Raw genomic sequence first — 13,036 nt, forward strand, 5'->3', positions numbered from 1 at the left:
CTTTTCTCTAGTAATGGTAACTTCATACACTTCATGTTCCCTGACACCTGGAACTTCCGTCATACTACTACTGTCTTCTACAGTGATGACTGATGAAAAATAGTTATTCAGTGCCTCCACCATTTCCTTGACTCCCATCACTACTCCCCAGCGTCATTTTCCAGCAGTCTGATATCCACTCTTGCCTCTGTTTTACACTTTATGTACCTGATGAAGCTTTTGGTATCCTCTATGATATTATTGGCTAGCTTATTCTCATATTCCATCTTTACCTTCTTAATGACTTTTTAGTCACTTTCTGGCTTTAAAAAGCTTACCAATCCTCTAATGTCTCACTAATTTTCACTCTATTATATGCCTTCTCTTTGGCTTTTATGTTGGCTTTGACCTCTCTTGTTAGCCATGGTTGTGTTATCAGGCTATGAATGCAGCATAGAGTGTTATAGTTGTAGAATATCAATTGTAAATTTAGGATGTAGTGTTATAGTTACAGAAAAAGTGCAGTGCAGGTGGACAAATAAGGTGCAAGGGTCATAATGAGGTAAACTGAAAGATCAAGAATTCATCATTGTCATAGAAAGGTTGATTCAAAAGTCTTATAATGGAATAGAAGCTGTCTTTGAGCCTGGTAATACATGCTTTCTACTTTTTATATTTTCTACCTGAAGCAAGGTGGGAGAGAAGAGAATAATCTGGATGGGAGGGGTCCTTGATTACATTGACTGCAGTGAGAAGTTGGATAGACTGGGAAATTATGATTATCTTCAATGGAGTGAAGACACTTTGTGACTTCTGAGATATCAGAAGTGGAGCTTAAAGAAAAATGAACTCATCGGGTTGAGGCAGCACAGGACAACAAGGAGATGGCAGATTAGAAACCTGGAGGGATTTGAAAACAAAAGTCACTGACAAACTAGTATTCAGTTTCAACTACATATGCATGATATAATAGTGAGACTTGGTTTGAGTTAGGATGACAGCAGAGGAATGCATGAGTTTAAGCTTGTTTGGAGTGGAAAATTGGAGGATGGCCAAAAGTGCATTGGAATTGTGAGAGCTTCAGCGGTACATCTGTAGAGACAAGAATGGAGTTGAAAATGGGACCTTGAGGGTTAGAGTTTTAATACTCCCAGTTCAGATCTAGGGTCAAATGTTACTTACAAGCATGGTGGTCCGCAGGTCAAACTTCTCTGCTAGCTGAGTGATGTAGATATGGACAGATACCAGGGAATTTTTGTCTGTCTCTTCAACTTCACGGATGATGTCCTCCAACCATTCAAATTGCCTCTGCGTTCGAGTCACCCAGATAAAGTAGATCTGGCAATAAAGAGGTTAACTAAGTTATTTAGAGCCAAAAAAGCCCTCTCAGGGTTCACCACCTATTAACCAGCAAAATATGTAGTCAGCTTTAATTACTTGATTTCCAATTTTATAGTTTGGAGAGGATGCAGAAAGGTTTACTGGGATGCCTCCTGGACTACTGGGCATATATTATAAGAAGAAACTGGACAAACATGAGTTGTTTGCATTGGAGTGGTAAAGACTGATGGGAGACCTGATAGTTTATAAGATGATGAAGGGTATAGAAGGAGTAGATAGCCAGTATCTTTTTTCCCAGAGTTGAATTAACTAAGAGCATGCACTTAGAGGAGGAATGTTCAAAGGAGATGTGCAGGATAAGTTTTTTTTTTAGACAGCAGGTTCTGGGTGCCTAGAAAATGCTGCCAGGGGAAGTACTGGAGCCAAATACAATGGACGCACTTAAGAGGCTCTTAGATCAGCACATAAATGTGCAGAGAGTGGAGGAATATGGATCTTGTGTGGGCAGAAGATGGCTAGGTGTTTAATTTCTACTTTTGTTAGTTCAGCACAACAGAATGACCTTAAGTGTCAGTTCCTGTTCTACACTGTTGATTTTAGTACCAATTTAAGATTAAATTTAATTGTGGTATGTTGTTAAGGGCTAATATCCATGCTTTGGCAAAGAGAGATCTCAACAGCTGCACATTTGAATGCAAAACGTCCACTTCCTTTGAAAAGAAACAACATACCACTGGCAGTGCTTTGAAAAGAAACAACATATCACTGGCAGTGCTCAAATATTCAAGGTGAAATTAGAGTGCTTGAGAAGGAAAGGCTTGCTGAGCATTGGAGCAAGTGGCTACTCACTCTCTCTCCAGTATGATGCACTTGGGGATCATTATCAATACCAATGTCCACATACTTTGCAGGGCAACATTTGAACAAGCAGAATTTATATCTTTCATGTGGTTCTGAAAACAATTTCCTAGGATATTAAATGAGTAGAATAGTTCAAGGTTCATAAGATACAGCTTTTAAATAATGTGATGAAATTTGTTAAGGTAATGTTTACTGTATATAATACCAAAAATAAAGGAAGTGATGCTGGATTGATACAGATGAGAGATCGTTCTGTTTATTATGTTCTGGTTCCCCAACATACCATCTAGCAGGGTGGAGGACAGATTATCTGTGTAAATTATGTTCAGTATTTTAGAAATAACAGCTAACATGACAGAGCTGTCAAGTACAAGGAAGCACAAGCCATAAAACAAATGAACACATTTATCATGTTATTGTATATCTGGTAGCCGTGAATACATGAAGATAAACAATGAGAATATAATAAAGGTTGCAGTGTGATGTGGCATTTCTTACAACAATAATCAGTGTTGAGCGGGGTGTCATTGGTGACACTGAGCTACTAAGAAAAAAGAATCCCATAAAAAGAAAATTAACTTGCATTAATTCTTGAGCAACTCTTACTGGAAGTTTGAGGACTCCATCAAATCAGCTGTAGGGGTTTAAGTGCAGCTCACTGCTAACTTATCATAGACAGATTGGGATGGGCATAAATGCTGGACTTGACAGATCCCAAAATGTTCAGTAAACTTTTCCACCATGTCTATGTAGCATCTCACAATGTTGTGCCAGTGTCAACCTGGACACTTAGGTCAGTTTGTATTGAAATGCATTTTTAAAATTCTAATTGTGTTCTTTCTTCTAACAATTGTATATAATTGATATTTTTCCTTCTGTATGCCATTTAAATGATGCTATGCGCCTATGATGCTGCTGCAAGTAAGTTTTCATTTGTGCAATTGATAATAAACTCAACTTTGACTTTGTTAAACCCCCCCATTTTGTGCTCTTTTAACATATTCCACTATGGTAAAGGTAGATATTAGGGTATTACAGTGGATTTTGGGGAAAATATATTTAACCCCATTTCTGATGGATATTCTGAAAAGCTTTCAAATGTGGGTATTATGCAGATGCTTGAACTCAAAATTATATTGACTGTGCTTTAAGACAGTTATCCCTTATGGATAATGCTTGATGTCTGACTGCTCACTGGCTATAAAAATATGTATACAAATTGTGAGCCATTGTGACCTAAACAATACACTCTGAGCTTGGTTATTAATCTGTATAATTAGCAATGAATTTTCATTAGAGGCTGAATACCCATTGAATGTGCATGTCTTACAGCTATGACACTTTCTCTGGTTGAAGACGCTCACTTCTGTTGAGCATGGAACAGTACAGATCATCTTGATGCCAATTTATACTAAATGTCCTCTTCCTGTGTATCATTCATGCATCAATCTAAAAGCTTAAACTCCACCAAACTGCCCGTTTCCTGGTAACCCATTCGAGGCACTTATTACTCAATAGGTAAAAAAACACTTCTCTTCACATCACCTTCAAACTCTCCCTGCTCAAAACTTAAAAGCATGTCCTCTGGTATTTAACATTTATACCCTTGGGAAAATATTCTGTATACCTCTCATAATTAAAAAAATTCTATTATCACTCCCCTCATACTCCAACACACTTGGGAGTCTTTCACCAGACTTCTTCATGGTCATCACTTGACTTACAATGACAGGCCCAGCAATAATGTAAAAGTCAGTTCTTAAGAGTCAGCAACTTTAAGGGAGAAAAGTAAAGATGACGCAGAAAAATCTCTACTGCTTCCATTCGAAGTCTCAAGCCCATTAGATAATGTGCATGAGTTTGAGTTTACCTTTTTACATGATATTTTGCCCTTGATTGTTGACTTGTGGACAAGATCTTTGAGGATAGATGCAAAAGGCGTCACACCAATCCCACCTCCTACCAAAACTGACACTTCGAACTTGTTCCATTCTTGGTGGCCCTCCCCGAATGGGCCGTCCAGATAGATCTAAAGAAGAGATTTTCGATCTGAATTATTGCGCTTGTGCACTGACCTTCTTTGCAGATGTGCCAGTTATGTCTTCAATATAATCAGAAGCTTCTTAAAACAATCTCTCCAACCAAAATTTGACTTACTTGTTTCCTGACACATACCTTTGGAATATTGATAATTAAAGTTTTTTTGACAGCACATTTAAGGATCACGTTCCCACACAAAATGCTGGTGGAATGCAGCAGCCCAGGCAGTATCTATAGGAAGAAGTACAGTCGACCTTTCAGGCCAAGACCCTTCGTCAGGACTAATGAAGTCCTGACAAAGGGTCTCAGCCTGAAACATCGACTGTACTTCTTCCTATAGATGCTGCGTGGCCTGCTGTGTTCCACCAGCATTTTGTGTGTCTTGCTTGAATTTCCAGCATCTGCAGATTTCCTCGTGTTTAAGGATCACTTAAGTAGGTTTACCTACTTTATCAGTATATAGAACTGCCTTTGTTGTGATGGCTGCAAAGAAATATTCTTCAATTAAGAATTTAACTGCAAATGTCTGAGTCCATTCTCCCCATATCTTGAATTTATTGAATCAAAGTGTCTAACCATGTTGTGTTGCCAATCTGTCCATTCGCAATCTCATACTGATCTGCTATAATATTTGAGGATGTATCTCCAACATGTAACATGCAGAGAAATTCTTAGAGTCAAGAGACATTGAACACATCAGCACAGAAACAAACCCTTCAGCCAATCTAGTTCATGCCAACCTGTTTTTCTTCTGCCTAGCCCCATCTACCCTCATCTGGATCAGAGCTGTCTTTAGCTCTCTCATACATGTATCTATTCAAACTTCTCTTAAATGTTGCAATTGAACCCGAATCCATCACTCCCACTGGCAGCTCATTCCACACTTATACCACCCTCAGTGAGTTGAGTGGGATTGCTGTAATGTGGCCTTGATGAGTGGAAGGAAGTGTAGGAAACATTAGCTGGTGCTAGGTACTAAAACATCAGGACTTCTGAATGGTCAGATACTGGATTATTGGAATTTTTCTGTATTTGTTGCTAAAGAACCACAATCCAAAATTATGATACATCATTGAAAAGAAATTTTAAGATTGAAACTTAGCTTTATATATCACATGTACAAAAGAGCAGTGAAAACATACAGTGTTGTTTGCATCAATGACCAACACACTCCGTAGATGTGCTGGAAACAACCTTCAAGTGTCACCATGCTTCTGACGCTATAATAGAATGCCCACAACTTAATAACCCTAACCCATATGCCTTTGAAGTATGGGAGGAAACCAGAGCACCTGAAAGAAACCCACGTAGTTGTGGGGAGAACATAGAAACTCCTTACAGACAGCGATCGAATTGAGCCCAGTTTGTTGGTACAGTAATAGTGTTACACTAACCGTTACACTACCTTGCTGCCAGGTACATAGATAGGAAAGGTTTAGAGAGATTTGAGTCAAATACAGAAAAATGGGACTAGTTTAAGTGGGCATGGAAAAGTTGGGTCAAAGCGTCTTCTTTGTGTTGTATTATTCTTTGACTCTCTTTGTTCTTTCAGTAGTGTTATGCAATCTTGTAGATTTGACTTGAACAAGTAGATGGATCATTTAGTTTAATTTTTTTCTGTGAAAGACAGTAATTGCAGAAATCATGCACTCAACATTACAGTACACTGGAGTGACTGCCAAGTTCACCTAAACCAAGTTTTCACAAGTTTAAACATAGCTTTCACAAATTACAATGTTAACAGTGAGGCCAAGCCAACATTAAATCAAATGACGAATGGTCAGAAATAACAAGCTTTTGATCTTATGGAGATTTCCTTGTTTTGCAAAATAAGATACTGGAAATATTTGACTTTATATACTGTACATTCAAAATTGAACTCAAAGACAACTAAAATAGTTTTCTTACCTTTGGGTAATAACCAATACTTGCTAAATTTTCAGCAGAGTATATTTCCCGTAAGCGCATTGTCCATGGTCCAACAGCCCGGATGTGAAGGCTAAGGGTGTCTTCATGAGGAGCTGAAGTCAGGGTGAAGGGATGGTACTCATTCGTTCCCAAGACAAGACTTGCAATACGTACCCACTGACCAGACATGTAGTCAAAATCTCTGGGTCGTTTAAATTCAAGGTTAGTAACACCTACAAAAATAATGTTCATATTTTGGATGATTTTCTCAAAAAAAATCACATTTTTAGCTGGAAGAACAAATATCAAAGTGCTCAATGATGTATTTACTAAAATGTAATGAAATATTTCATCCAAATTCCACTAGATAAGGTGTACAGATCAAAGGCATACAGTGCCAATCACACCCAATGCAGACAAAATGGGAAATGTAAAATTGGGAATTTTCTTTTGACATTATACAAGGGTGTTCACTCTGTAGCTGAATGTAGTTTACTTGAACAGTGTGTGTTGGATACTGTGCTTCTGAAACGGCAACATTTTCATTGCCTAGCATGAATATCTTCCACTCTGGGGAGAGGCAAGTCCTCAGAATCAAGGAAAAACCCATACTTGTCTTGGCTGGTCAACCAAGGGATCAGGTGAAACTCCAGATTTATATCCCTCCTAATATTTCTGTCTTTCCCCTCTTCAGGACACAGTAAAATACTTGGATATAAAACCACTACTGCATCTGATTTCAGTAGTTTCCTGTCAGCTGGATAGATTAAATGCTACTGCCAACAAATTGAACTGTTCCTTATTGATATTTCACTTTTATATTTCCAGAACATAAAGTGTGTTTTCCAAACACCTCTGTCAACTCAATGGCCATATGAATGCATCAGTAAAGTGCATTCACTGGTTCTTTTTCTTCTGTACGTTTACCGGTTGGTAACCCTCTTGCTACTGTATGTGTTTGAAAAATTGTTATAGAGACCTCTCAGTAGAAAGTCTTGCATTTCATATGGCTTTTTAGGCAAATAAATCCCCGATGTGTTGTCCAGGCAGGTACAGTATATAGTAATAGCTACCTAATTCGTTCTTGATACTTAAAGAAATAGTATTGGTTGGCATTTATGAGAACTCACTTGTCCATAAAAACATGGGTTGCTTCACATTCACCTTAGGTTAGCTCAAAGAATACAGATATGTTAAAATAAAGAAAATCAATGAAGAGGACTGTATGGAATTGCCAGTTCTTGCAATTGTCAACAAGTGAGAGATTTTCGACATACCTGAAGGCAGAAGCTGTGCTTTCACAACAGCTATCTCAATTTTCTTCCTGCTGTAGCTGACAAATTTGTCCCCAACAAAGAACAGAGTGGGAACGATAAAGTAGATGTGGAATCTCTGAGGCTGAAGCAAAGCAGCACTACCATGTAAGATGATCTGTTTCAAAAAGACAAAAGGTGCTCAGTGACAAAGTTGATATATTAAATCAAGTTAAATGGTGGCATTGTTCAAGTTCTAAATGTTAAGGCTATTATCTACAAGCCAAGCACAATCAGGCTATAAAATTAAACTTGTCCCATGAAATTAGAAGACAAATGTGGCATTCTTCCAATGAATTTCTGACTTCCTTTTTTATTAATTGTTCTTAGAACTAGCATCACCAGTAAGACTACATTCTTTCCCATGTCAGAGCCAGAGGAAGTGAAGATATTTACTTTTTTTGTGATCTTTAGATTTATTTGTTTGCAAAGGTAGCTAAGCTGATCATGTAATATTGGGGAAAAGTTATATGTGGGACAAGAAAAGGACAGATATGTTTCTTTGGAAGGGGAAGATGAAGTGAGAAGCTGGGAAGTGATTGTTGGAGAAGGTAAATGGTAAATGGCTGAAGAAGAAGGAATCTGATAGAAGAGGAGAGTGGATGCACCAGAGGGAGGTTATGGACAGAAAAAGTGTAAGAAGGGAGACATAATGGGGAATAGAAACAGAGAGAGGGGGGAGAGGTGCCAAATTACCAGAAATCAGAGGAATCGATGTTCAGCGTGTCAGGTTGAGGTGCTACCCAGATTGAATGTGAGGTGTTACTCATCCACCATCATGTCAATAGAGGAGGCCATGGATGAAGTGTTGGAATCGGAATAAGGATTGGAATTAAAATGGTTGGCCACTGGGAAAATCTGCTTTTTGCAGATGGAGTGAAGTTGCTCAACAAAGTGGGAGCCCCAGATACTGTAGGTGACCCCAAAAGATTCACAGTGAAGTGTTGCCTCACCTGGAATGACTGAGGCTCTAAATTGTGGTGAGGGAGGTGAATGGGCAGGCGTAGCACTAGTCCCACCATCAGTGGGGAGGGATGAATAGAAAAGGAAATTTACAGTCAGAGCAATCCCTGTGGAAAGTGGAGATTGGTGGGCAGGAGGTAAAGTAGTTTGATAGTAGGATCCTATTGAAGATGGTGAAAATTGCGGAGAATGTCATGCTGGATGTGGAGACTCATAGGGTGATATATACGGACAAGAGAAACTCTATCCCTGTTAAGGTGGCAGGAAGAAGGAATAGGGGCAAATGTCTGGGAAATAGATGCGATGTGGGTTAGGGCAGCAGTACTGGTAGAGGAAAGGAAAGCCCTTTCTTTGAAGAAGGTGAGTATTTCTGATGTTTTGGAAAGAAAAGCCTCATCCTGGGAACAGATATAGCAGGGACAGTGGAACTGAAAAAAGAGAATGGCATACAACTGACCAGGTGGGAAGAGTATGGACATGATAGCTGTTAGAGTCATTAGGTTTATAAAAGATATCAGTAGATAGTCTGTCTCCAGAGATGGAGACAGGGAAATTGAGAAAGGGAGAGAGGAGTCAGAAATGGATTAAGTAAATTTGAGGGCAGGGTAGAAGGTGGAGGCAAAATTGATGAATTTGACAAGATCAGCATGGGTACATGAAGTGCCACCAATGCAGTCTTCAATGTAGGGCAGAAAGAGTTGGGGAGTGTTACCAGGGGAAGATTTGACGTTGGCCATGAAGGAATTAAAAGATGGAAGGAAACATCAAACTCAAATGAGTCAAGGACAGTGGAAGTAGACAAAGCAATTGTCTTTGTTCTTGCCAGGTGCTTCAAGGAATGGAGGCTGCTATTTTGTGAAGCTGCTCTGTAACCTCCATTTGGTGAACTGTTTGATGAACTGATTCTTGCTCTGAGATAACTGAATCAGAGCAAATGAACGTGGACACAAGAAGTTTGTTATTGATCTGCTATACCTGAAATTATTCTCAGATAAGCTCTGTATTGTGCACAATGGCAGGTTTGCAGAAGTAATCTCGTTTTCTTAGTCCAATATCTTGATGACCCAGTTAAAATGGTTTGGACCAGAGACAAGCAGAACAAAAGAAGCCACCTAAAGCAGAAAGTTGTGTAGTCCTTGAACTATATCCAATGGGAATCTGACACAGGTCCATCAGATGGCCTCGAGTGAACACGATCTGATATGGAAGACCATATGAGTTAGGAGTTACAAATGCAAAGGGGTGAGAATTCCGGAGACTAATTATCTTAAGGAAGAACCACCATGTCAGGGGATGGGAGAGAAACGATAAATCATCTGGCCAATTGGAGATCTCTATATCGGTATTATAAATTGGAGAAGTGATCTGAGTGAGCATCAGTACAGAGAAAACAGTAGAATTCATGTTTTAAGTTATTGGCTTAGAGTCAACATTATTACACTATTGTTTGTGCAGAGACAATAAAGTGGAGCTTTGATTAATTAAGAGCTGCATAGTGAGTTGCCTAACCTAGACCTGTTGATGAATAGTCAACATTGGAACATGGACTGGTCCACATAGCCAATGAAAAGGCAAACATAGCTGGAGCTCATGCAGGTGCCCATAGCTACATCATGATTTTGGAGTAAGTGGAAGGAGATGAAAGAGGAATTGTTGAGGACTAGTTGCACCAGACAGAGGAAGGTGGTGGTGGAGGGGAACTGATTAAATCATGATAAACTTGCTTCTGGTTCAGATTCTTAGATGATTATTTCCAAAGGCATGTAACGTTAGGGTGATAGAAGTGAGAAGTATGTTTCCTTGAGATGCTTTAATGGATCATGCTCTTCAATGGTAATTTTGCACTATTTATTGACTTTGAAATGACCAGTCTTATTGAACTTGCTACATCTATTTGGTTCAATACACAAGTTGTTGGATGACCTCAGTAGGTCAGGCAGCACCTATAGAGGAAAATGAGTCCCAGCCCAAAACCTCGATTTCCCCTCATACTGCTGTCTGACCACTGAGCTTCTCTATCCTCTTTTGCACTCCTCCTGATTTCCTGCATCTGCAGTCTCTTGTGTTTACATCTGGTTTGTTATCTAGTTCCACAGTCTAGATACACTGCATGCAGGAATGGTCTCCAAACTAAGTTCACTGTTGTCTGCTCAGTCACCTCAAATTAATTTAATTTGTGTCTCTAAATTAAACTTCGGTTTGGTTTGAAAATTCCTTGTGACTTAAAAAAAAATTGTCCTTACCAAGATGTATATTGCAATATAGAGATGGTGTGACACCCAGAATGCTCGAAAGCTACTGCGTCGGAAATAATGCAAGGCAAAGATGTGTAGAAAAGAAAAGAAGAAAAGAAGAAGAACCCCAGTCATTCCTGGAAAAGAAAACAAAATATTAATGGTCATTAAAGGTCCATCTGGTAGATTCTTCACAATGCATTGCTTAGCAAATCTAGGGTTTCCAACAGTATTTTTCATAAATCAGTTGACTTAATGGTTTAATTCAACAGAAGCATAGACCCAGTGCAGTTAAAACGATGGAACTCATAAAGCTATCATAGTGAGATCAACACTGCCCATCCTAGCTGTATGGCTACCAGTTCAATTTCATATTCAGTGAGTAGGAGACCATTTCAATTCTAGTCACCACAGATTTTGCATTTCACACAAGAAGAGATATAAAAATGAGAAATATTTTTCATTAATTTTATGTGAATGATGAGATTTATTCTGAAGTTTGACCTAAGGTATCTGATACTAATATAGTAAAATCAATTCCTTTCATGTACAGATGTAGAAAGCTCAAAGGTAGCAGCTTTAAAGGCTGGGAATTTTGTGATGTGCAAATCACCTCTTGATCTCTCAAAGTCTTTCTGTCATTCATATAGCGTAAGCCAGGAGTATGCAAGATTATTTCCACGTGGCGAGCTGAGTCCTGTTATAAATATACTTAACAACCTCAACAATAAAGTGAATACATTGTCCTTTTCCCAGGATTGGAGAATCAAAGATTGGAGAGCATAGGTTTAGGGTGAGGGGCGAAAGGTTTGAGAGGAACTTGAGTGACAACTTCTGTTATACAGTTGATGTTACACATGTGTATATGAAACAAGCTGGTAGAAGAAGGCAGGTATAATAACAATTTTTAAAAGACAGCTGTACAGGTACATGAATTGGAAACATGTAGAAGATTGTGGACTAAACATTGGAAAATAGCATTAACTTAGATGGGACATCTTAGTCGCCATGGACCAATTGAGCTGAAGGGCCTGGTTTCTGTGCTGTATAACTCTATGCCTCTCTACCCTCAAGGCATAGGATCCTGCTTGACTGACATCTCACCTATTAAACTAAGGATTCAATCTCTCCAGCAACAGGATGTATATGGCCAACAAAATAAAACTCAGTCACTCAAGAAGGCTTCTTCAAGACCCCCATGCCCCTGGAACACAAGGGAAGCAAACAACTGAAAAATATATGCAAGGCTTTTTCCCAAATCACAAACTATACTTAGAAATATATTGCTACTCTTTCATAGGAACTATTGGCCTACCAAACTCTCTATAAAATCACTATTAACACACAAGCTGCAATGTTGAGAAAAATAGCTTACAAGCATCTTCTCAAGAGTCAGATATTCCATTTGAGGATATAACTACCAAAAAAAAAGGGGGAAAATCTTCCAGTCAAATCCGGTCAAACATCATGGAGAAGAAGAAAAAAAGATTACCTAAAAAAGTGAAAAAAAGTAAAAAAGAAGAAAATTTATATCATATGAAAATATTGAATGAAAGGTCGCCAGTTTTGCTCAAATTCAAAAGATGTATCAAACGTCTGAGTCAAATACATGCGATGCCCACATCGCATATATTAATGAAAGAAAACTCTTGGTTTGTGCTGGCATAGATCAAACAGAAGTAGCCATGATTCATGTGTGTATTCCTGAGTCTGATCGAGAAACAAAAATCAGTACAAATTTGCATTCCTGATTGCTGCACAGTTAACAGAAGGTGCATCTTGTGGAGACAGAAATTAGCAAGATAGTTTTGGCTGTGATGCTTCCCATAGTTAGAGGAGTCAAGTTGGTTTTCAAGAAGAAGATCTCAAAGGATTCTGACATGATTGTGAGACTTTTACTGGAGTTTGTCCATCTGTTTGTTGTGGGCCATGACGTATCATATGAGTGATCATGGTCTTTCCATGTCAATGATTGTTCTTGTCAAATTTTTCTATGGAAGTGGTTTGTCATTACCTTCTTCTGCGCAGTGTCTTCACAAGACAGGTGACCTCATCCATTATTAATACAGGGCGCATATGTCAAAAGATAAATTAGCGCATATTTTTTCTAATATAAATTCCACCTGTGATAGATGTAATAATGAGGTGGCTACCTTAACTCATATGTTTTGGTCTTGTATAAAGTTAAATATTGGAGAGATATTTTTAGAATGTTATCCAAACTCATAGGTTTGGACCTACAACCTAATTCAGTTACGGCAATCTTTGGGATCACTCAGAAGGAAGCAGGAAATGTTTCTGCTTCCTCTCAATGTATTATAACCTTTTCAACTTTATTGGCTAGGAGAGCTATTTTGTTGTATTGGAAAGGTCCTAATCCATCTACCGTTTTTTTTT

At 38.6% G+C, this 13,036-nt stretch overlaps 1 protein-coding gene across 1 annotated transcript in view; it reads right to left on the minus strand.

Annotated features, from left to right (window-relative positions):
• The window catches only part of LOC132378896 (dual oxidase 2-like), a 148,390-nt gene that overhangs the window by 15,000 nt on the left and 120,354 nt on the right, over positions 1–13,036 (minus strand). Inside the window, exons 28-32 of the mRNA XM_059946187.1 lie at positions 10,649–10,776; positions 7,407–7,560; positions 6,130–6,362; positions 4,052–4,210; positions 1,162–1,317 (exon numbers count right to left, since the gene is read on the minus strand). Coding sequence (XP_059802170.1) covers positions 1,162–1,317; positions 4,052–4,210; positions 6,130–6,362; positions 7,407–7,560; positions 10,649–10,776 — 830 coding nt within the window. The remainder of the gene's footprint in view (positions 1–1,161; positions 1,318–4,051; positions 4,211–6,129; positions 6,363–7,406; positions 7,561–10,648; positions 10,777–13,036) is intronic.

This window comes from Hypanus sabinus, chromosome 21, assembly GCF_030144855.1.
Source record: "Hypanus sabinus isolate sHypSab1 chromosome 21, sHypSab1.hap1, whole genome shotgun sequence".
NCBI classification, from domain to species: Eukaryota; Metazoa; Chordata; class Chondrichthyes; order Myliobatiformes; family Dasyatidae; genus Hypanus; species Hypanus sabinus.